The following is a 25,282-nucleotide window of genomic DNA, read 5'->3' on the forward strand; positions in this document are numbered from 1 at the left end:
AAACACGCAAAAAGCCCTCACCTGTGGCCCAGGGTGGTCATTGCCAGTGCCAGGTAGCAGCCAATGGGGATGTTTGCCTTCACAGCCTTGAGCAGGGGGTGCAGCGTGACCGACTCGGCCGTGTCCAGCGCGCTGTCACACACGGGAACAGCCAGCCCGCTCTGCTGCACCCCACGGTCATTCCTGTGCAGCTTCAGCCTCAAAATCAAACTCCAGGCCCACTGATTGAAGGAAGTCTCCGGTGTTTCCCCGTAGCGAACGATGCTGGCCAGGTAGGAGACCTGGAACAGAGCAACAGGAGCAGGAATGAGGAAGCACAGCCATGACACAGCACGTGTGGCTCTGGTCTGGGACTTGGTCCATGGAAGTGGAACTGGATGATCTTTGGGGTCCCTTCCAACCCAAATCTTCTAGGATTAGACCAACAGCAATTATTTTTTAGACATACCATGTAGTTTATCTCTTCCTATAGCCTAGATTTCTACCTCCCTCTCCTTCCCTCCATCCCTTTAGGTAAGGGCTATCAACTTTCACTGTCTGCTTAAATCTTTCCAAGCTAAATGCTGACCTTGAATTAAATTTTAATTATTATCTATTAAAAAAGAACAAAAAACAAACAAACAAACAAAAAAAAACCAGACACAACCTTCAATAGCTTTTAAAACATTTAAGACTTCTAGTGAAAGGAAACAGAAAAATCTATGCAAAAATATTATCTGTCCACAAGAAGCCTAAAACCTGGCAGCCTCTCCTTAGAAAAAAGCCTGCATGTGGACAGGCAGAGTCACATATGTATGTGTCCACTGTCACAAAGACCATGTCTAGATCACAAGGAATTGTAAATCTCTGGGGAAAAAAAATGCACATAAATGTGCTGTGACAGAGCAGTGCAAATTGCAGAGCTGATGGGCAATGCAGATATTTCATCCTCTCTAAGCAAGGGTACAAGAATGTAAGCACTATTTTCTCTCAAATTCTAGTTATAGGCTCATGCAAGTCAGGACAGATTGACCAGCACAAGTGGCAACTAGGGCTGACACTGGCTTAAAAAAGAGAACTCATCTGGCTGGCACAAGACAACAAACCTTGGTTAAGCACTGCAGAGGAGCAGGTCAGAACAGAACAGAGACAACAAGGAACATTCAGAGTGTGGGAAGAAAAGGCTGGGGGAAAAATGTTCAGAGGAGGAGAAAACACCAGGCAAAAAATACTGAGAAGACAAAACCCAGAACAATGCTAAAACTGAATAAATAAATAAATGTAAGTATTGTGGACTAAATATCCAAACGGATTTTTTTTAGCCTTTATCTTTCTACCCTTCCATTTCCACTCTGTAACTTGGAGCTATCCCTTCCTGAGTCCAGTGTGCTGTAAAATCAATTTAATAAATGTCTGTGGTGTGTTCAGGTCACACAACACTGCCCACTGGGATTAACACTTGAGTCTTCAAATAAGGTAAGAGCTGGTGTGAGTTCTCTTATGGTCACCAATAATAAGAAATAGCCTTGCATTAGCAAGTACTGTCTACTTCTGCATAAGAAGGAGCAGTTTGTGATGATTCATAAACCTGCAAGTGGGTCAAAATTTTCTCTTTTAAGAAAGATGGAGAGAGACTGTTAGTAAGAGCATGGAGTGAAAGGACAAAGGGGAATGGCTTCAAACTGAGAGAGAGTAGATTTAGATCAGATATTAGGAGGAAATTCTTCCCTGTGAGGGTGGGCAGGCCCTGGCACAGGGTGCCCAGAGCAGCTGGGGCTACCCCTGGATCCCTGGAAGTGTCCAAGGTCAGGCTGGAAGGAGCCTGGAGAAATCTGGGATAGTGGAAGGTGGCCCATGGCAGGGGATGGGACTGGATGATCATTAAGGTCCCTTCTATCCAAACCATTCAGTGATCCTGTGATTCTCATACAGATGTTCAACAGAAGCCTAACAGTACTTTCAAATAGCTCTGTGGATGAAGACAACACTGAGTGTTGGTATGTTATGAAATTGTAGTTGGACAAAGAACACCTTTAAAAAGAAGAAAAAAAAGAAGAAAACAAGGTCTTGCCCTGCAGCTTTTCCCATTTGTAGGCATCCCTAAGTTATTCCTTTTAAGTAAGAAGAACTGATACCTGTTTTATGCTTTCAGAAAGCAGCCCAGTATACGGTTTTTGGGAGAGATATTTCTGGTACGCTTCCAGGACCATCAATGCAACTTCAGAATGGACAGCTGGATCCAGGTGTAGAGTATTCTGCTAAAAACAGTGTCAGAACATAAAATCTTGAGTCATTTAAGAGGTCTCTTCAACTGTACATTCAGCTGTACCACAGAGAAATAAATCCTAATATTTTTCTGGCTGTTCAAATTAATTATTGCAATATCTAGGCAAAAATCTTACCCAATGAAAAAAATTCACCTCCATCTTAAAGCGTACCAAGCTCACACTGGGCAATACAAAGCCCAACAATTAGATTATTTTTTTATAAGGCACTATAATATTCACTTTCCATGTGCATTTTATGAACATATGACAATTAATTCAAAAATACATAGATGCCATTTTAAATTACATAATGCAGACACTTGAACTCTTGCCATTAAAAACAAAACAAATCTCATCACCATGTTTTTTGTATGAAAACACAGCAATTCCTCTATCAATTGGCATATTAAAGAGCCATTTTTCTCCCATCAAAGGGTACAGACATGGCATTGCTATTGCACAGCAAAGAATTCTGTTTATTTTCCCTAATATTCATTTTTCTTTACATGTCCACAAGAAACAGGGAAAAAAAGTAAGTCAATATTCATGTACAAACATTAGCATGGCAAAGAGACGAGTTCAGGATGACCAAGTGCACAGAATGCAAAGCTAAACTAAATCACTGAACTCAGGCAACATTATTCCCCCAATCTATTTCTGCTTTTCTCTGAAACAGCATTCACCCTTAGTTATACCCTGAACTCATGGAGCTCCAGGAGCAACCCAATATTATGGATTAATTCCAGATAATTTAAATGCTCAGGGTTTTGAAATGTCTCATTTCAATCTTTGCTTTTCTTGCACTGTGAAAAACATAGCTAGATACCAGCATGCAAACTACAGTCACACCAGTCTCCTACACATTTTTTGGAAGATTCCTCTATTTCTGAAGCCAAAAACATTTTAATCATGTGACTCATAAAAAATTATCCTGTCAGCTATTGCCTTGTTTAGAGAGGAAAAAATCCCTGCTTAAGTATCTCTCTTAAACTCAGCTGCAGCACTACAAGGAAGCAGCATAAGCAAATCCTCAGGCAGACTGCTGTAAAATTATTATGAAATTCCCATTTTGTGCCAATATAAAAGCATGCAATTAACTATTTTCAAATTCTGCTCTACTCCCAGGTTGAGTTAAGCTTTTGCTCTGAAGAAAATGAGGAGGTTCAAGGCTCCTGTTTTCAATACCTACATGCTGACCAAATCCCCAGTTCAGCCCTTCCAAGATAATACAAGCCAGTTTATTCTCCACTGTTGTCAGACTGTAATTTAACAACCAGTCACGGATCAGGGCTATCTCTGATGAAGAAGGCTTCCACAGGTACAAGGGTAGTTCTTTAAACAGATATAAAGAAACCTTGAAGAAAGAGAGCAAAAAGGGAAAATCAGTACTCAGCTAACAACAATAATCACTGTGCTCTGCTATCTGAAAGGGAGTAATGACCAAAAACCCCATGGACAGGTCTTTAACACATCCATTCATACCAAGCTGTGTCTTATCACACAACCTGGTTAACCTGTGTTAAACCTCTAGGTTTAACTGAGTGTCTGATTTAAATTATTTAAATTATAGACATCAGCACTTACCATCCCCACTTTCTCAATGGTCTCTCTAATCCGATCCAGCAGTACAGAAATAATCTGTGTGTGGATGCTGGCAATGGCTCCCAAGAGTTCTCGACCAACCTTGGAAAACGTCTCTCTTGTGGAAAGACTAACATAGGACACCTGAGAAGATGAGCAGGGAGAAGTTACTGATCTGGCTGTCCTCCACTAACATGGAAATAAAATGTCTTTTGGAAAATACAAGACTAAACTGCTCTTGGTCATCTTAGACAAAGTTGATAAATGTCCATATGAAGAGTGAAACTGATCACCCTGTAAGACCAGGAAAGTTCTGTGTCACAGTGCCAAGAAAAATGTCCAAAACTAAACACAGGCACAATACAGCCACCAGTATTAAAAAATAATCCCACCGAAAACAACAGAAGAAACACCACACAAGGAATTCCAGAGCTACAAGTTGGGGCTGCATGAGAAAAAATAAGTGTTTTTCTGCTTGCTTGTTTCATTCTGGCTTTGCCTACAGTAAAGCTGTTCTTTTACCCAGAAATAACAAGTACTTCAAGCAATTTTAATTCAGTACTTTTTTAAAAAAGTAGTATTTTTTAATTCCATAGTACAACAAACTACAGAAGCCATGAAAGTTTCACACCTTCCACTGTTACAAATAAAAAGAGCATTTTCATTCTTTTCCTGAATGGACCAGTAACATTATTCACCTCATATATCTCCAGAACAACAATTTTGATAAAATCCTCATCAACATCAGCCCGTTTGGTTTGTGCCATCTGAGCAAATGTGGTGAGAAGACAGATTTCTTCTGAGCAGTTCATTGATTGAAGATACTTTTCAAACTGTGCAAGGTGCTCTGGATCTAGAAAAAATGTCAAGTGAAAGAAACATGATAAAAGTGCAATAGGATACACATCAGCAGCATTTATATAGTTATTCACTCAAATCCCAGAGAAGTGATCTGTGGAGATCATATCACAAATAAAAATTCTGCAAGTATCTAGTCTCAGGTCTTGATTATGCCCAAGAGCTAAAAATAAAGGCCAGTTTTAGTTTCTCAAATACAATACAAGAAAAAATACTCGATGCACTTGTTTGGACTATCACGAAAAACAGAGCACTGAACAAGTGGGAAGGCTAAGAGATGCTTTCACTCACATTCAAGGCAGGTTTCCTCTTTAAACTCACAAGAGATATTGCCGAAAGCAAATAAACAGTCCATTCCTCAGGGCGTGGGACAACAGAAAAATAAGGATACAAAAGAACCTGTAGAAGGCTTTAAAATGCATTTTTTTATTTCTTCCAAATTAAATAGAGCCTGTGCAGCAAAACAGGCACTGAAAGCAGTATTTGAGCTGTAAAAAGTTTTGGAGAGTGATCTGCCTTCTTTGAACCACAACATGCCAGCAACCACTGTTTACAGTGATCTTATCATAGCAGTTGAATGCACAGAAAAAGCACCCATTGTGCACTCAGCTACCTAACCTGAACATGCACGTGCTCAGCGTTCTTCTGATCAAACACTTCACTAAGGTTACGTTCTATTTTAAGGGCTTTCAAGAATTTTGCAACTCTACTCCAACCTGAGAAGGTCAGATTTGTACAGGCAAAACAGCTCATGGAAAAGCATGCTAGAGGATTGTGCAATTTAAGAGAACAGTTTCTTCCAGACAGGGAGAGAAACTACAACACTGCTGATCGATACAGCAGGCAGACAGGTGCCTCATCCAGTCACCTCCATTTCCTAATGCTATTTTTTATCCTTATGGCAGAAGTTACAGACAACTGTGCCTCCCCTTCTACTCTGTTTTGTTCTTTTTTTAAGATGATGCAGAAGGACATTAAACATGACTGCATCATTATTGTATCTAAAGGCACAGCAGAGTGACCTACAGTGAGGAGAAGGGGTCAGCTGTGGGCTCCACACCAGCCTCAAACCCACACCAAGCCATAACCTGGGACTGAAGATAAGGGAAGCAGAGAGACTCCACCTAAATCCTGTCATCTCCTAATGGAGAAAAAACACCTTCACCATCCACTTGCTGCTTGACCCTATTCCTTTCCTCTAATCACTACAATTCAAGTCCAGAGCACACTAAAAATCACTGACTCCTCAAATCTTGATACTGGCAGCAAGAAAACTGTGACCACAAATAAAATCATAGCATCCTTGGATTAAAGGGATATTAAATATTATCTTGTTTCAAATCCCTGCCATAGGCAAGGACATCACTCACTAGAACAGCAACTATGCTCCTGATGCCTTAGGATTTTAGCTTTTCTATTTCTCATGTATTTGTAATCCTGCAACTCTTTAGTGTATAACTCTAAACTCCATACAGAGTGTTAGCTGCTGCTTTCCCATTTTGGTCAGACAGATCCTCTCTAGGCCTAGGAATCATGGGAAAATGGGAATCAACCTTACTGCCTTGAGAAATGTAAACAAAAGTGAGTTGGAGGGGATCAAACTTAGGGTTAATGACTTCATTACCTGAAGGTGTAATTGGTAGATTAACCCCCAATATGCAAATGGACCAAATTTATAAAAATATGAAAACCCATGACCTGTCATCCATTTTGGGTGTAGCCCCTGGGGAGCTCTGTCTGTCCAAAATGTACCTGAAGGCCCTTCAAAAAATAGAACTGCTTTCTATTCCCCGTAATTTTGTCTGGCCTCTGTTTTTAGGTAGTCCCAAAAAGGCATTATTCCCACCACCATAGATTTGGTGCCTAAAGCTTCCATCAATTACCAAAGCTTGCTTCCACCTGTAGATTCACCACCCTTTTCTCATGCTTAATTTGGGAGAGGAAATTACTAAAAATGGTTTTCTCCCAAGAGAACGTTAATGTCATGGTCTTCCAGGGTACAAATTACAGGAAATTAAGCATTAATTTAAGTGTCAGTTAAAAAAAATTATTTCAGAGGATCAGATGGATTTCACTGAAAGAACTGTTGATATTCACTGCCTAGACACTAGTGAAAAACAGTATTATGCTGACCAAAATCATTGAGGAGAATGAAGAGGATACTGCAAAAGAAGGAAATAAATATTGCATCAGCATTTCAGGTGCTTTGAAAGATAAAAGCTAGCTAAAAGACAAACAATGCCTGAAAAAGATAGTTATATATTTTAAAAAAATAAAATCTGTGTTTGTTACTGCAACCCATAATAGATGCAGTAAAAAATTTCCAGCAAACCAAAACTAAAGACATACTACTGAAACAGTGTAACAGTCACCGTTTTGGCTGGCAAGTGCTTATCAGATCAGCACTTCATCAAGTGCAGGCAATTACAATCTTAGTATCTCTCTCCTTTCCTATGTAAATGGCCTTAAATGTTAGCTGAGCTTGCACAGTCAAGACACTCAGGAAGCTCTCAGAATCAACACTTTCTCCGGCTTCTCCATCAAGACTTACTAGATGGGGTAACAGCTACCTGGGGTACCAGCCAGCTGAGAAGAAATACCTACAAAAATGAGATTTTCTCTCCCTGAAGACAGCAAAGAAGCTGTAAAGTAGGGAGTAGTAAACTGTTTGTTTACCTATCCCTCTGTCAATCAAGTCCTGAAATATGATCCATGAATGCAGCAGCAGAGGGAAACTAGAATTCCAGCTGGCCTCTAAATAGCTCTGCTATGGCTGAAGACACCACGTTCACTGTGGAGATCAGCATGGGACAAAAGTCAAGAGGAAATAAAAATAAAACATGCCACTTAGGAGAAGAAATGCATGAAAAGAAGGCTTGAGATAAGAGAAACATAGCTGGGGATGATAAGCAGTCTCCCACAATGCGAGTTATTAAAGCCAAAATTAGCAAGTTTAGTGGGAAGAAAAGGAAGATTCTAGATATACATTATTTAGAGAACTATCAGCAGCTCAAAAGTCAACCAGTCACAAAAAAAAAACAAAAAACAAAAAAATAACAAAACAAACCAAACCAAGAAATTGCAACACCAACCCTAAGTGATACAGAAGTCTGTACTTTAGGATTTTAATCTCATTCTCCAAATACTGTTGAAGTTCAAGAAGGGAAGTCATATGAGGATACACAAGAGGTACCTCCTGCATGTTACTCTTACAGCTCTGAGGCAGCCACAGACAAAACTAGGACAATAAATCTATCAATTGCTGTTAAAATGACAATTTGGGCAAACAGGTACTGGAAAACAATGAACTGCCCAAGATATTTCTGCGGCCACTGGACCAGTCATGCTCCCAAGAGTGCATTTAACAATGCAACCTGCACAGAGTTAAACCCACAGCAGATGCAGCAGCAGATGAATGGATTAGAATTGGTTCTGTGGGGGAATTTTACCTTTGAGTCTTTGCTTGTAGTCAGCAGGCTGAAGAGTAGAGCAGAGCTGCTCCAGCTGCTCGCTCTCAGCACAATGCATGACAAAGAAGAGCCTCCAAAGCATGTTGCTGGACAAGGTTCCATAAGGCATCTCAGACATGAACAGCCAGACTCCCAACCTGTTGGATTTGAAGAGGCAGTTAGGAACAGTTCCACCCTGACAAATCCCAGCATTTGGAAAGGAGACATCTCTGGCCCACACCTCTGCTATGTAACAGAATTAGGAATGTGAGGATGTGTATTAGCACCTCAAATTCTGAGCCAACCTCATTCTGAACTGACCAAGATTCCAGAGCTTCTGTCAGTTGCTACAATTCATGGCCTAATTCCTCCCCACCTTGATGCTACCAGTGCACTGAAAAATCCTACTTATTTCAGTCTTGTTTAAACCTTTAAACATTTATTTAAAGCTAGTCCAAATCCCAGTTTCAAGGATTCAGCTCCTCAAAACTAAGCCAGTGAAGGGATTACCCACCTTTTTGCCTTCAGAACATGTAGAACAGCTCTAAAAAACAGCTCATCAAACTCCAGTTGCAATTTTTCCACAGAGTAGGGGTGTTCTACTGATCCATATTGTTTATTGCCACTAACATACTGGGCCCAGTGGTCACTCACATGACACAGTGTCATCCTATACAGCAGAGCAAACAAGCCAAAGAAGGATCATTAAGTATGTCACAACCACAGGAAAACACAGACAAGGGCAATCAGATCAGAGTCTAGCCACAAGAAACATTTCCAACGTTTTGCCCTCTGGGCTCCAGAGGTTTCTATAGAAATTGTATCAGTCAAATTTCTGTGTTCTCCTTCCCTGGTTTTACAAGCAAACAAGGCATAATATTCTGTTATACCAAATTACTTCTTGTGTGACCTTTGGAGCCTTAAGGTAACTGTACAGGATGAAATGGCAGTACATCCAGAAAGCTCATAAAGGAATAATTACACTGAGAAAGTTACTGCCTCCATAACACAAAGAAAAAGATGGATTTTGTTTCTGATTTAACGGTATTCCCCCTTGAGGATACACTCATAGAAGCCATATAGAGTGAATGCTGGAGATTTAAAAATAAAGAGTAGCTTTTAGGCTTCAATTACATTTATTTACTGCAACAATAGGACAATTTGCAGGGAGCAAATTAAAAATCCTGAAACAATTCTGGGTAACAACAAATAAAGCAGTAACATTGGTTATAGATAGGAGAAATTCAAGGAAATTCTGTTTGCTGGGTTTCAGGGGCTACCCAAGACAAGCCTAACAACATTACTAATGGAAGTCAGCCTGGTGTTCCACAGCTCACTTCACTTCTTTGTACTCACAGGGCTTAGATTTTGTAATTCCCCATTTCATATTCCTAGACTGGATAACCCTGAACTGACCAAACATCAGAGCAAAACATACCTGAGAACTGTTTGGACGGGATTTGGGTTTTTTTGGTTGTTTGATGATTGGTTCTGGGGATTTTTTAGCACCTCTAAATATGAAATATTTAGATTCAATCACAGCACAGAGAAAAAAATTCTCTTACTTGATGAGCTGACCAATTCTCTTCACAAACTGTCGGTACCGTGCTCTGTTAAACGTTTCCAACCCCATAGACAGAAGTTCCACTAAGGAGTTTGCAAAGGCAAAAATCTTCATCATCTTCTGGGGAGATGTTTTTTCAGGAAAATAAGCACCTAAGATGAAGACATAAAAATAAGAGTCAAAAAAAAAGTATGAATTCTGGATTTTTAATTTAACAAGCACTAATTTTTAACTTAACAAGCACTGAAAGTAACAATTCACCATACTGTGAACTGAAATGTATGTTTTGTTCATGAAATGAACAATAAATATCTGCTAAGTGTGAAAGTACAAATAAACTATGCAGGTATTAAGACCTCTGGCAAGCAATTACCTTCATGTACTTGCCCAGGCATTTTGAAAAAAAAAATAATCAGAGAAAAATCATAGTAACAGTACAATTAAGAGGTGAGGAGGGAAAAATAGTTCTGAAAGCACTTTTGGGAGTTAACAAACAAACAAATGAACAACCAAATCCAAACTAAGGGAGAAGACTCTAATGTATATACTTCCATCTCATCTCTTTAGCCTGCAAGCTGTTGCACAGGTTTGTTACTATTTTTCTCAGAGAGTTTCATAATACAGTAGCACCCTGGCCATGGCAGTCATTAATATAATTACCATAAGCAAAATGAAGAATAGCAACTGATTTACCTTCAGACGTAAACCCGAGAAACTGCTGAAAGAGTTCATGAAATGGGAACTGTGACAACAGAGCAATCAAGTCATCTTCCAAGAGTAGAATCCAGCTTGTTTCAGGATCCTCATCCTATAGACAAATACAGGTGCTGTCAGTGGCTTTACAATGACACCAGCAATAAAGGGCTTCACTATGGTACTAATTACAGTTTTGTTAGGAGTAACTGAAATATTTGAATTCTCTCTGCTAATACTCATTACTAGAAGCCGCACTCTCTACAGTTATACTACAGAAACAAAAGGAGGCTAAAACAGAAGTAAATTCAAACCATACTTTTTACCTTTACAAGTCAGATTCTCTTCATCCATTTCATGAAGATCAATGAGCTTGGACAAAAACATAAAGGAAAAAAGCAAAGAGAAAAAAGAAGAAGTCATCTGCTATACCTCTTCTCCTCCTTCATCTACCAGAGTCCAGTTCCCAGATTCCATCCCAGATGAAGAGGAACTTTTCCTGTCACTTGGTTTCATATGGCACATAAAGTCCACGCGATTTCTGGTTTAGAGTGAAAATTCATGTGTAAAAAATTAGGAAATAAAAATTTCTAAATTCAGTAGTCTTTCAGTTAAGGGAAGATACTAAAAAATTCATATGCAAGAGGAAGAAATTGGCAAGAAAAGCATAAGCTGGACAGGAGCCCACGGGTGGCCAGGTGGGCGAGAGGCCAGTGGCCCCTGGGCTGTGCCAGCCAGGTGTGACACAGCCCCAGGGCAGGGCCCGTCCCCTGTGCCGGCGCTGCTGAGGCACCTCCAGTGCTGGGACAGCTCTGGGCCCCTCAGCACAGGAGAGACACCGAGGGGCTGGAGCGTGTCCAGGGCAGGGAACGGAGCTGGGGAAGGGGCTGGAGCCCCAGGAGCGGCTGAGGGAGCTGGGAAAGAGGCTCAGCCTGGAGAAAAGGAGGCTCAGGGGGCCCTTGTGGCTCTGCACAACTCCCTGGCAGGAGGGGACAGTCGGGGGGGGTTGGGCTGTGCTGCCAAGTTACAAATAATAGGATAGGAAACAGCCTCAAGTTGCACTAGAGGAGGTTTTGATTAGATATTAGGAAAATTTTTTTCTTGTAAACTTGGTCAGGCCGTGCAATAGATTGTTTAGGGCAGTGGTGGAGTCAACATCTCTGGAAGAGTTCAGAAGGCTTATGGATGTGGCACCAGAGGACATGGTTCAGCAGCGGAAACAGTGGTTCTGGGTTAAGGGTTGGACTCAATAATCTTAAAGGTGTTTTTCAACCTAAACAATCCTATGACTGTAAATGACTCTAGGATAACCTGCTTCCTGACATGCAGGAGCTGTAACAGACAAGCCTCAGCTCTTTTACCAGTAAGAACAGACCCTGTGGAGGCTCTGAGTTCTGGTATCAACATTTAGAGCAGCACCCCAGACACATTAAGCTGACCCTTGTTCCAAACACAAGTATCAAAAGGCACTGGCAACACACACTCCCTCAGGATACACTGGTTTCCCCAGGCAATTCTAGAAAGGAAATGTAAAAAAAAACCCTTTAAAATAATAGCTTTCAATAAAAAAAGACTCCCATTTAACTCTGACCAAAACTATCAAGATCACAGTGACAACCCTAAATACCAGCAGTTTGAGTCTTTGACCTCAAAATTTGGGCAGTAGAGGCAAGTTATGTATTTTATCTGGAGAACATAACTGCTTTCACTTGTGACTAATTTCATTAACTAGCTTCTCCAAGTACAACATTCCTACTAGATTTTAAAAATAATTTTTTTTAAAAGGGTGAAAAATATATCAAGAAGTCTAATCAGTGTGCACACCAGCTTAACACCTTTACTAGGGGGATTCTATTGCAGAGACAATATAAAAAACAGGCCATGGTGCAAAGCAAGAGATATTTCAGAAGCCACAGTAACAAAACCTGTGGGTCTGTCAGTCTTCACAAGCTATTTCACAGCTGAAAGAAAGCTGCAACATACTGTGTACAGCACAAGGAGGTAATGCCAAGGGTGAATTTTAAGATGACTGAGTAAAAAGAGCTTGAATTAAACTATGAATCTATTTGTGCCTGCTTTTATTACTTTGCCTGCAATGAACTTTCAGAGTTCTACAAGTAGATTGTATGTTGTGCTTTCTACTCTAAAATAATCAGAACATATATTATAAAATCTTGTTCATACTTACTTGACAGGAGACATAAGCAAGGCAAGAGACTGCATGAAATGAAAGACACCCGATGGGTTACCCAAGACTTTGATCTGAAATTGAATGCAAAAATCTAAGTAAATCTAGATTAGCAAAGGGCAAATTATTCTTAGCAGAGAAATTCACATTTCTCACCAGCTTTTTGTTAAGACTTGTAAGAATCCATAAAAGACAACACCCACATCCTGGACAAAGTATTGCCATGGCAAAATATTGTGACTTGTTCAAAAGAATTACTTAGAAGAATTATAGGATAGGGGAAAAAAAAAAACTAGGTCAAAAGCTCCATAAATAAAAAAGACAACCTCTCTTTTTGTGCCACATGTAGGTCTGGGCACCAGGGGTAATTCAGTGAGCACAGGGGATGATGAAATCCTACCACATTAGGTTAATGTTAGGTTATTTGGACTCAATGATATTAAGGGTCTTTCCCAAGCTAATTTAATCTGTTCTATACTTCTATTGCATTGTTTGCTTTTCCTGTTAGTGCAATTGAAGCCTTTTTCCTGTGACAAGATTTCCAATGTTTTCTCCTCTTAGAAAAGCAAAAGATGTTCTTTGAAAGAACGCCTTTGGATATCCACACTCCCTCTGACCTAGACAAAGTGAGCCCTTTCCTTTGTCCCTTTCCAGGGAAACCAGTCCCACTTCAATGTGTAGGATATAAAAAAATCTGCTTCTCCTGATCCTTTACACATCATAGAGCTGACTCCAATCTCACTTTTTATATACTGTTCCTGCTTCAAGTCTAAATATGCTTTCCACTATTTGGAGAATACTCCCAAAATCTGATGCATAAGGCCTTGACTTCCTTTCATGGAACCTCTCCAGTCAAGAGTGAGGTGTGTTCCCCTGTTAACCTGCACATGGTTAGCCTAACATGGATAACTGTATTCCCTTACAAGCCTCTCACTGGCACCATGATTCCACACACCTGGAAAGACAGTGTGAGTCATGAGGGATTAAGTAGGCACAAGACACTCTCCTCTCCTACCCACACCACTCCTGCTCCAACCTGCTGACACTAAAGAATTAAACATTCACACCTGAATGAATGGACAAGCCCACTCATTGATGCCAGCTGGACACCGAAGGATGTGGTTGAAGAGGAAGAGATGGTCACCTGGACAGCCAATTCTCTGCAACACAGATACCTGGAGGGAAGTAGATTGAAATCAAGTAAATAATTTTGAAGTTCATTTCCTTACAGTCTTGCTAACTAGAGTAATACTGCTCATTTCCTTTTCCACACTTTCTAACAGACCTGAGTTTTCAGAGCATGTTACAGGAGAACAATATTTAAATTCTGTTAGATTGCCTTACGAGCCACAAACTGTTTTCTTTGGCATAAAGTAATTATTTTTTTCTACAACTGCATTAAAATCTAATTTATTTAGAAATTGGAAAGAACAAAAGTTTCTCAAACATGACAAGTCTGAACAGGTCTAATTTCAAAGTAAGTAAAAGCACAATGAGTATTATTAAGGTCACTGCGAGCAGTGTTGCCTGCTCAGGTGCCAGTCCTCACTAATGCTGCTTGACTTTATCAGACAAGGGAATCAATTCTAAAGATCTGCTGAGAGATTCTGTTCCTCAAGTAGGACAAACCCCACCAAAAATAAACATCGCTCATGGGACAGGGAGCAAAACAGTAACACTTCCAGAAATTATTCCTGAATTCATCCTGTGTGTTGGATCAGATATATCCACGTCTACTTCCTCACCAGTCTCTGCAGCCACATGAGAAGGTCACTGTGAAACTGAGGATCTTCAATAACCCTGCGAGTGAAGCTGAAAAGGACACTGATGCATTCCTTCAAGTGGCTCAAGTCTGAAGAGAGATTTTCTGACTGCTTTGAAACTGTAAATTAAAAACAGAATTAATGAAGCTTTGACAAGAAGTTGCAGCATGAACAATGGGCTTGGAGCTGCATATAAAACTGCTCTCTGTATCTGCAGACACCAAGATATTTCAACACAGCTGCCTGCTCGATCCCTCAGAAAAGAATACTTACAATACTTTGTTTCTTCTTATAATCAAGATCTGGATACTAATTATTAGAATCTACTGTGGTCACTCCCACAAAAGGCCTTCCCTCAACATCATCTTGAGTAAATGGTAAGAATCATCATTTACTGTGCATGTAAACTATCTGGGAGGTGGAGTGCAAAGGGAGGAGCAATAAGAGAAATATTTTAGCTAAAAGAATATTGGCACAAAATATAAAACAGAACACATAGGCAGAAAAGCAAAAAGATAATCCTAAATATTAAGAGCTTAAGATTTCAAATGGCCTTCCAAGAGGAAGTAAAGCAGGAAAAATACCCAGCTCATTTTAGAAGTGGGGAAAAAAAACTGTATTAGATATTGCCTTGGACAACAAAAGACTGGGAATTTGAGTGTCCCATCCACACAGTGTTTCTTTACAGTAATCAGTGTCAGTCTGCAGCTCACAGAGCAGAAGTCACCCTGCATTCAGCTTTTACTGCCCAGGTGACAAAATCAAGGGAAGTGGACATTTTCCTGTGAAAAAAAAAGTCTGACTGATCCCTACATAAGATCAACAGGTTTTTGTAACAGAGCAGAAGCACTCCAGTACACAAATTCCACCACAAGACTCCGAAACTGCAGCTGCAGAAGGTGCTGGGCACCCTGACCAGGACTGGGAGCAGTCCAGACCAGCAAACACACCTTGTTCTTGCTGCTGCAGGGCCACAGATCTCAGCAGGGACGAGCTGCTGAGCAACCTGTAAACATAGGACTCCACTTGCAAGCGGGACAGCACCGAAGTGTAGGAGTGCAGTGCCAGGGTCTGGTGTACATGCTCTGCTTTGGCCTCAAACAGCTTCCTCAGCTCCCCCAGCACACTCTCGTTCAGCTCCACTGTCTGGTAGCGGTGGTGACCTGTCACCTTGCACTGATCTGCACACATACCCTGAAAAGAGAGCAAATATTTTATGTCAGCAGTTCTGACATTTTGTTGGGTCACCCTAACAGAAATCAATCATGATATAACTCTCTCCTAAACAGATTTCAAGACTTTCATAAAAAGGGACATTTCATAAATGAAAAGACAAACATTTGGCAATATCCTACGTGCTTTTTATAGCTACTGATTACTGAAGATTCATATCCTTGACTCCTGAAGAAAAAAATGTTATGTAAACCCTCAGTAACTCAGGTTAAGAAACAGCCAGAAGTTACTTGCCTGCAGCACTGAGAAATGTGAACAAATCCAGGTGTCTCATTCCCAATAATTATGCACCTGCTTCTTATTTTACAGATTTCCATATATATTTGATCTGCTATTTTAAAGCTGAAACACTCACTGGAACAAGATAAATATTTCCCAAACTCCCAGGACTGATAATTTGCAGCAATTTCCCACTGCATGTTTAAAATGTTCAGAAATTACCTGCACTCTAACCTTTTCCCAAACTGAAATGAAAAGCTCAGTCCAGTTTTCCTCTGCCTCATCTCTACTTCTTCAGCAAAAAAAAAAATTCAATAAATAAGATTCTTGTTATTCTTACGATAAATAACATTCCTGTTAATCTTTTATGCAATCAGGAACATTTCTAAGAACCAGCACTTTGAAAGCTTACCTTGAGAGCTTCCCTGTGTTTCCTAAATTAGTAGAATAAGAACTTTAAACAGGTATAAAAACAAAAATTATTCTGTACACACAATAAATATATAGTGAATTGGGATGAAACAAAGCAAGCAGCAACTTCTTTATTTCATCCCAATTCACTATATATTTAGATACTTAGACAGCTCTATGATTCCCTTATAGGATGCAAGACTGAAGCCAAAATTGCTTTTGGTACAGAAAATGACCACTGTAAACTTTAGAATCCAGTGAGGCTCAGTGCTATTCCCCAATAAAAAGGAAAGAATTCAGATGTGTTCAGTTCCTCAATTCTGATGAACTGCACTCACAGAAACAGAAAAATCTACCATATGAATAGGTGTTCAGCATCTTTGGACAATTTTGATGATGTGTGGGCTATAAACAGCACCAGAACATTTTCTTTCACTCCTAACTGTAACACTGAGTTCCAAAGGCAAGTGTCACAGAAGGAGTCAGGGGCAAAACTTTCCTGATGTGCACCCCGAATTGCTCCATAAACCCCTTTGGTTTACAAAAATATTAGAGAGTACCATGCCCACTCTGGAAGTAAGAAAAACCACAGCTACACTTCTGGAACAACTTGCTGCAAGTGGATGGCCCTAACATTCCCTTTGAGCTATGGGGCTACTCCTGAGCACGACTCCAGCTCCCCTGCCACTCTGACAGCAGGAATGCCATCAATGGAAACTGTCCCTACAGTTGGCTGCAGGCCAGATGGGACATCACTGCTACAGCCACTCCACCACGTGTCCTCCACATCTGCTTGGAGTGTGGTGATACAAACTTCACCTGACACCACAGACAGAACTGGGTGTACACAGCTCATCCTTACTGACCCCAAAAGAAATCACCAACATATATATCCCACTGCCCTGCACACGTCAGGGGTTAAAAATCAAACAACGAACAGTCTAAAGTCTCAAGAGGATGATATCCTGAAGTGCTGGGGGTCACGGAAGAGACAGAAAGCAAAGGCAATAATCTCTGGACATGGAACTCTTAGAGCCAGAGGAAGTCCAGAGGAAGCAAAGAAGTTGGTAAGAGGACTGGAGCACCTTCCCTATGGAAACAGGCTGAGAAAGCTGGGGCTGGTCAGCCTGGAGAAGGGGAGTGTAGAGACCTCACAGCACCTTGCAGGATCTGGAAGGGGCCTACAGGGAAGCTGGACAGGGATTCTTCATCAGGAGCTGCAGTGACAGGACAAGGACTAAAGGGATCAAACTGCAAGAAGGGAAATTTAGGTTAGATATTAGGAAAAAAGAAATCTTTACTGTGAGTATGGTGAGACACTGGCAGGTTGCCCCGGAAGGCTGGCCCAATCCTAGCAGTGCTCAAAGCCAGGTTGGATAAGGCCTTGAACAACCTGGTCTAGTGGGAGATGTCCCTGTCCATGGAAAGCAGGGCTGGGATTAGATGACTTTTAAAGTCCCCTCCAACCCATGACATTCTGTGATTTTTTACAACAAAACAGCCTAACTACGATAAACCTGGCACCAAGTAAAGTTAATTTCCGAATAGTTTGGGTTCAAAAGTAGCTTCAGCAACAGCACCTGCACAGTCTTCTGTTGTTCCTTGAAAGTCCATAATCTCCCCTTCACATTTTGGCAGTCTGTTGTCATGGCCTGCAGCTCTGCCTCAGCCAACAGCAGCTGCTTCCTGCAGCGCATGTAGTTCAGGAGCAGCTCGTAGAACTCATGCCTGTCCTGGTGAGCCACACTCTCAAATTCCTCGGCATAGGAGTCAACATTCTCCAGCCACGAACAGGGCTCAAAGATTTTCAGCTGCTCCCTGGTGAATGGCACCAGCTCTGGCTCGGAGGGGAGCTCTGGGTACAGCCTCTCGTGGTGCAGCAGGGGCTTCACTGCCATGATGGTGGGTTTCTCATAGGACAGCTCCAAGGACAGGTCTGGATAAATTGGCCGCAGAATGCGCGACTTGGATTTCTCAGAGCGCTGTGAGGTGCTGAGAGGAAGCTTCTCTGAAGAGCAGGCAAGAGGATCTCTAAAGTCTTGTCGGTTTTCAGCTCTTCTGCCCTGTACGAAGCCCATCACTAACAGAGGGGGAGCAGCATTGGACTGAGAGGTACTACCCAATAAATCAGAATTCCTAGATCCACTAGCAACTGCCTCCGCAGGGCTCTGAGTTTTGTCCAACTTGTTCTCGCTCTTCTCAACACCCTCCCCACATTCTTCCTGGGAAGGATCAGCTTTGGCCTTTTCTGCATCTTTGGAAGGCTCCAGAGTCACTGCCAGAGCCCCTTCATTTGCTGAAGATAAATGACTTTGGGGGATGTCAGACGCATCATTTATAGTTTTCCTATTTTCTACTTCATCTCTGAGCTGAATTTCTGTAAATTCTCCAGGATGTTCCACTTGCACACTCCTGGCTTGAGAAGACCCTTCTGCCACAGGAGGCAGGAAAACATCATCAGGCTCCTGTACCTGGGGCTCCTCGCTGCTTCTTTTCTTTTTTTCCTAAGCAAACAAAAAATTAACAGTGTCACTGCCAAGTGAATCTCTCCATCTTGCATCCCAAATACCACCAACACCAATAGTAGTATTTGTCAGCACTATGACTCCAAAAGCCCTTTTAAACATTTTCATAACATTAAAGATAAAAACAAATATACCAAACACATCTTTGCTCTTTAGATGCCCTATGAAGACTGTCTACCAGTATGTGTTTTCTTGGTCAGCTCTTGCACAAGGCTTCACCATTTCTAAGTAAAAATCTATAAATATCACACGACAGACTGTTTCATTAACACATAAAATAATCAACATAATCGAACTCTGACACCTAAGAAGAGTTACTCAATTTCACCATATTGACAAAAACAAACAAACAAACAAAAAAAATAAAAAAATAAAAAAAAAGATACTCTGTAATCCAGACCCACCTTAAATGTTACAGAATATTTTAGTGACTGGAAAAACATTTTTGAAATAGCAATTTCAGAACAAAGCAAGTGGAATGTAACCCTTAGCTACATTCTAAAACCATGGTAACATCTGAACAACTACTGAAATACCTGTTTTCAGCAGGCAATACACACTGGAGATTTAGAAAAACTTAACAGTACCATTAAAATTGCAAATCAATTCAAAATTACAATTAGTTTGAGGGAAAATAATTCCCATAAACCTAATCTAAGGTGTAGATTAGCTTCCTTCCCAAAAGCACAGCATAGGAAATGAACTGAGATTTTGATAACCTGTAAATCATTTGCCAACTTGTAAAACAAAAAATTGGCAAAGTGGTTAGCCAATCCGTAAATTGTGTAGACCTAACACTTTATTAGCAGTAAAACTGAGGAGCTAGGTCACAGTGTTCCAGTTTTGGATGACCCAGAAAATGTAACAATGAACATAGGTGAAATTAGTACAAGCTTTTAATATGGGGAAATTATAATAGGGAAAAGACAACAGTTTTAGAAACTTGCTTGCAGTATCACATCTATTTTTACTAAACATCTGAATACTCTTGCCTTAAGAGAAAGCATAAATGAAAACAGCTCAAATCAAGGCACTAGCTCACCTTGGTCTCAAGGCTAATTTTATTCTGAACATATGGTCGCAAGTCCTTTACAAAAAAAAGTACTCTGGCTTTGCTTTCATACTTTTTTCTGGTGTATTAAAACCTGTATACACTTCTGATCACAAAACAGCTCTGACTCACTAGCTGAGTGAGTAAAACCTGCAGGTGAGAGGCTAAAAATACATCAGTGCAATTTTTTAAGCCTGGACTTGTCATAATAGGCACCTCCCGACAATTACCACAAAGTCAATAATTTCCACAGGATATTGTATAAAAATCATCTTTATACAGTGTATTGATCCACGTACTTCACAAACATATGCTGGTCCTCTCCCCTCTACAATCTCAATGTTTCCTCTTGCAGTCCTCATATAGAATAAACTCCCTTTATCTCTCAGTATCAGCCTGCATCCCTCCCTCCCAGACCCAGCTGTTTTTAAAATTTATGATGTGCCTTTCAGTTCTCACTTTCCTAGGCAAAAAAAAAAAAAAAAAAAAAAAAAAAAAAAAAAGCATAATCATTTAAAGAGATTTCATCTGAGAAAGAATGAGAGAAATCAAGTTCTGAACTGACAAGCAGGAAAATTCTGCTTAAGCCACATATCAAAGAATCCCAGAATGGTTTGGTTTGGAAGGGACCTCAAAGACAATCTCATTCCAACCCTTTCCACAGGCAGGAACACCTTCCACTAGACCAGGTCGCTCCAAGCCCTGTCCAGTCTGGCCTGAAACACTCCCTGGGATGGGAAAATGATAGCTGCTCATTAGCCTTGCCCCATGCCTGACAACTTCCTTCTCCTTGCACATCATCAATAACCCTCAAATTCTATGGACACTTCAGACTTTTCAGGAAATATCTCTGGAATAATCCTGATGCCTTTTTGGGACTACCTAAAACAGAGGCCCCACAAAATTAAGGGGAATAAAAAGAAGTTATATTGATTGAAGGGCCTTCAGGTACATTTTGGACAGACAAAGCTCCCCAGGGGCTACACCCAAAATGGATGACAGGTCATGGGTTTTCATATTTTTATAAGTTTGGTCCATTTGCATATTGGGGATTAATCTTCCAGTTGCAGCTCAAGGTAATGAACTCATTAACCCCAAGTTTGATGCCCCCAAACTTTCGCTTACATTTCTAGGGGCCTGAGACAGTGAAATGCCCTTGACTCCCAAGCCTAGAGAGAAACTGTGTCTGACCAAAATGGAAAAACAGTAGCTAACAGACTTTATGGAGTTTACAAGTATATGAAAAATATAAACCCTAAAATCCCAAGGCATCAACCTGAGTGCCATACACAGAAACAAGCAGACACAGGGGCTCCTCCTCACCATTTCCAGGTGCACTGGTTTTGCCACCTCTCTGTGTTTGAATCAGTCTGGTGCTGCTGGTGCTGCACAAGTTTAACTTTGGGGCCACTATTGTCAGAAAGCCCTGGGCTCCATTCCACCACTTGGCAGCTCTGCAGCTGAGCCAGCCTTTCTCTCAGCTCACAAGAATTCCAGCTTTTCAAAGGATTACAGCTTTTTCTGTCGCATGGGAATGGAAAAGTCCTTAATGTGACTGACCCGCAAACTGCATCCTCAGGCATGCCTGGGTATTAACAGAGGTGAGCACAGTAATAGCAACAGAAATACCAGAAATGGGTCATGTGTAGCACTGGAGAATTCAGGGCTCTTACATGTGATACCTCCAGTGAATTGTTTCACAGTGAATTTCACCTAGAAGGGATGGCTAAAGACTAGAGTCACCACACACATGTCCTTAATGAAACAGCAGTGTCATCCATGACTCACCGCCTTCCTGCAGGGAACCAATTTTCCTAGGCAGCAGTTTGAAGGTTTGACTGCCCTGCACAAGCCAGGGTGCTGAATCAAAACTAAAAGAATGACACAGTAACTCTTCTGGGATTGCTCTTCCCTGCAATCTTTACTTGCCTTCCATTTGGGAAGTACACCCACACTTGACACTTAGATTTAACCTTGGTTTTACAGAACACAGGTCAATTAATTCAGCGTTTTCAAAGCGCTTTTACAGTCACGACTTCAATGTCCTTGCTCTCCATGGTTGCCCATAGGAACTGGAAGAAAGAGGTTAAGAAACCAAGGAAAACATTTCAACTTTGTGAGGTAGTTCAGATCATTCCCACAAACACTCGGAATAAAGAAAATACTTTAAATAAAAGTCTTCAAAAAGCTGTCAGTACTAATATCATGAACAAGGAATACACTAAAAACAGGATAAAAGCCTGGAAGAATGATACTTGAAAACAGCTTATGAAGAAGCAGCACTATCATGTGCTAGACATGGCATCATGTTCTCAGCATTTCAAAGCCTAACGTAGACAAGATGGAGTAACACAGAATCAATGACTTAGGTTAGAAAGGAATGTAAAGAGATCTCATTCCACCCTCATGCCATGGGCAGGGACACCTTCCACTGTCCCAGGATGCTCCAAGGCCCATCCAGCCCGGCCTTGGACACTGCAGGGATCCAGGGACAGCCCCAGCTGCTCTGGGCACCCTGTGCCAGGGCCTGCCCACCCTCCCAGCCAGCAATTCCTTCCCAATATCCCAGCTGGGCCTGCCCTCTGGCACTGGGAAGCCATTGCCTGTGTGCTGTCCCTGCAGGCCTTGTCCCCAGTCCCTGGGCAGCTCTCCTGGAGCCCCTTTAGGCCCTGCCAGGGGCTCTCAGCTCTCCCTGGAGCCTTCTCTTGTGCAGGGGAGCAGCCCCAGCTCTGTCTGTAGGACTGTCTCCCCACACTACACTAAAACACTGTAAATCCAGGTAAGTTCCACTGCTGCACATTCCCTCAGCTCTCCCACAGGACACGGGACCCCTGAGGAGGCTGTACGACAACATAATAAAAACCTTGTTTACATCCTACTACAGCACAAGGCCTTATCACAACAACCCTCACCCGCCTGGCAAAAACGACAAATCCATGGCTACGCAGTGCAAAACAGCAGGAAGCAGCAAGCATCTTTTTACGAAACAAAAAAAACCCAAAAACACCAGAACATCACCCACAAATGCTCCACCACTCTCCACCCTTCACCATTAGAGGCCGCACAAACACGGATGTAAACACGGCCTGGCGCCGCCGCCCCGACACGCGGAACCCTCCCGAGCCCCCACCGCCCGTGGGGGACGCCCCTCGCCCCCCTCGCTGCCGCGTTACCTTGGGGCGAGTGCGGGAGCGGCGCGGGGGTCGCACAGCCTCGGCCATGGCCGCCCTGCCCCGCGCTGAGGCGGCACCGGGCTGGGCAGGGACGGGCGGTGGGACACGCCCCCGCCGCACCCACCAATCACAGAGAGAGATGGGCCGTGAGACGCGCCCCCTCCAGCGCTGCCCAATCACAGAGAAAGCTGGGAGGCGAGACCTCCCCCCCCACGGCACCCACCAATCACAGAGAGAGATGAGCGGTGAGACACGCCCCCGTAGCACCGCCCAATCACAGCGACAGATGGGCGGTGGATCCCGCCCCCTTGTCGCCGGCCAATCACAGGGGGTGGCTGGGGTGGGGGCGGGGCGAGGGGCTGAGGGAGCGGGGGCGGGGCGGAGGGACGCAGAGATTCTACTGGGACAGACAGACACCGCATGGGGACAGACACGCCATAGGGAGTCACAAAGTGTCCATGGCCACACAGACTGTCTGTGGGGACCCCACAAACCATCCCTAGATGAGCGAGGTCTGCCATAGGGACCCACAGGTTGTCTATAGGGACTGACAGACACTCCACAGATGACCAGGGTCCACTATAGGGACACAGAGATCATCCACAGGGACATACAGACCATCCATAGGGACAAAGAGACCCTCCACAGGGACACACAGACCGTCCAGAGGGACAGACAGATAGTCCATAGTGAACCAGAGCCTGCTGCAGGGACTCAAAGACTGTCCATAGGGCCAGTCCAAGCTCCTGCTACAGGGAATGTGGGATGAGAAGCCAAGCCCCCACTGGTGAGGATGGGGAGTGTGAGGTCACTTGTGTCTGCCCCAGGGCCTGAGACACCTCCAGCACAGCAGGAATGCTGGCTCAGCCCCGGAGCAGGAACTGCAGTCCCTCAGAGCCCTCTCCTGGCAGCCAGACATCCCCAGGGAGCTGCAGCTGGAGCAGGGCCCAGTCCCCAAGCGGAGCAGGAGTGACTTCTCCCAGTGCAGCCCCAGAGCTCAGTGGCACTTTGCAGAACACATCACAGTCCAGTTAACTGCCTTGAACAGGCACTGCTCTCTCCTTAGGACCTTGTGCTTAGGGCTTGAGAAGTCTTTATGTTGCTAGTGTAACCTGGAATTTGTAGTATCTATGGGAAAGGTAAGCTGTACATGCGTGTAGGGGGAGGGAAACCTTCCCCAGCACCCCGGTTTTGGGATTACTTCTGTGCTTTTAGTAAACGTGCAAGTCAAGGTTTAGCCTCACTGGGGACCTCTACATCCAGAAAAGCCAAACAGCAACTATTGTGCTCAGTCAGTGGAAAAAATCACAAAAAAGAAACCATGCAAGTTTTCACAGAGCAGATACTCTTCCAGGGGAAACAGCCCTGCATGGTCTGCAGCTCATGGCTAATCACAAGTTCTCCTCCCATTGTCTTTTGGGGTGTTTTCTCCCACTACTGCATTGATATTGAGCAAGGACTGAAATAAAGGCAGAGCGAGGATGTGATCTTGTAGGTTTCCATCCAGGAGAGACTAAGATGCTTTGCATGGACCTCAAACCCATCCCCAAAAGAAAGTGAACATGACAACTTTAAAAAAAGAACACATACCCAGAACACGAGACTCAAAACTTATTTTTTAAAATATATATTTATGGAACTAAGACTACAGCAGGCTCCTTCAGAAGAGTATTTGTATCCTTGGTCTTTCAGAAATAAATAGGATAGCTGATTCCTTGGCATGTGCACTCTGCACAGCTCACTGTGAGGCAGCAAGGCAGATGTCAGAGCTCAGTGTCATCTTCCCCACACAAATAAATCCAGTAAAAACCCCAAGGACTGGTGGGTTGAGGCACATGCCGAAGCCATGCAGATTCAACTTGAAAAACATCATAAAAACAGCAAATCCTGTTGCTCCAGGTTAGTGACCTGGCACCAGGTTTAGACAGGTAAATTGTGTGTTTATCCCCATGTCCTGTATCCCTGTATCCAGTGTCATAAGGCAGCGAGGAACAGTCAAGCAGCACTGCACACAGGGACATCAGACAGACCAGCAGCCCTGAGGCACATAAGCTTCTGAATCAAAGCCATAATCATATCTATGGATGTGGTAACAACAAGGGAAGGAACTTTCAGGAGATGCGGTCAGAAAACTAGTTTCAACCTCCAGCAGTAGATAAGTTTGTTTCCAGTGGTGCATAGTCAGAACAAATCCAAAGTTTAGAGAATCACAGAAGTTAATTAAATCATAGAATCAGAGAATCCCAGGATGGTTTGGGTTGTGAGGGACCTTAAAGACCACCTAGTTCTGATGCCTTAGGATTTTAGCTTTTCTATTTTCATATATTT

The 25,282-nt window shown here is 42.4% G+C and overlaps 1 protein-coding gene across 4 annotated transcripts in view; it reads right to left on the minus strand.

Moving 5' to 3' along the window:
• EPG5 (ectopic P-granules 5 autophagy tethering factor) overlaps positions 1–23,041 on the minus strand; it is a 54,801-nt gene extending 31,760 nt beyond the window's left edge. For 2 of the 4 annotated variants that reach the window (XM_088054139.1, XM_088054137.1), the window contains exons 1-16: positions 22,955–23,041; positions 17,786–18,709; positions 15,293–15,536; positions 14,325–14,461; positions 13,647–13,754; positions 12,580–12,653; positions 10,824–10,932; positions 10,392–10,506; positions 9,700–9,850; positions 8,649–8,804; positions 8,135–8,292; positions 4,526–4,680; positions 3,831–3,971; positions 3,436–3,600; positions 2,115–2,234; positions 22–281 (exon numbers count right to left, since the gene is read on the minus strand). In XM_088054139.1, coding sequence (XP_087910265.1) covers positions 22–281; positions 2,115–2,234; positions 3,436–3,600; positions 3,831–3,971; positions 4,526–4,680; positions 8,135–8,292; positions 8,649–8,804; positions 9,700–9,850; positions 10,392–10,506; positions 10,824–10,932; positions 12,580–12,653; positions 13,647–13,754; positions 14,325–14,461; positions 15,293–15,536; positions 17,786–18,709; positions 22,955–23,002 — 3,065 coding nt within the window. In that variant the 5' untranslated portion in view covers positions 23,003–23,041. Of the gene's footprint in view, positions 1–21; positions 282–2,114; positions 2,238–3,435; positions 3,601–3,830; positions 3,972–4,525; positions 4,681–8,134; positions 8,293–8,648; positions 8,805–9,699; positions 9,851–10,391; positions 10,507–10,823; positions 10,933–12,579; positions 12,654–13,646; positions 13,755–14,324; positions 14,462–15,292; positions 15,537–17,785; positions 18,710–22,954 lie in introns of all 4 variants that reach the window. The other 2 variants (XM_088054138.1, XM_014257046.2) reach the window with 1 other exon arrangement.
• Between the last annotated feature and the right edge of the window lie 2,241 nt (positions 23,042–25,282).

This window comes from Pseudopodoces humilis, chromosome 4, assembly GCF_049639895.1.
Source record: "Pseudopodoces humilis isolate 2021_Gansu_Grassland_sample_001 chromosome 4, ASM4963989v1, whole genome shotgun sequence".
In the NCBI taxonomy this organism is placed as follows: Eukaryota; Metazoa; Chordata; class Aves; order Passeriformes; family Paridae; genus Pseudopodoces; species Pseudopodoces humilis.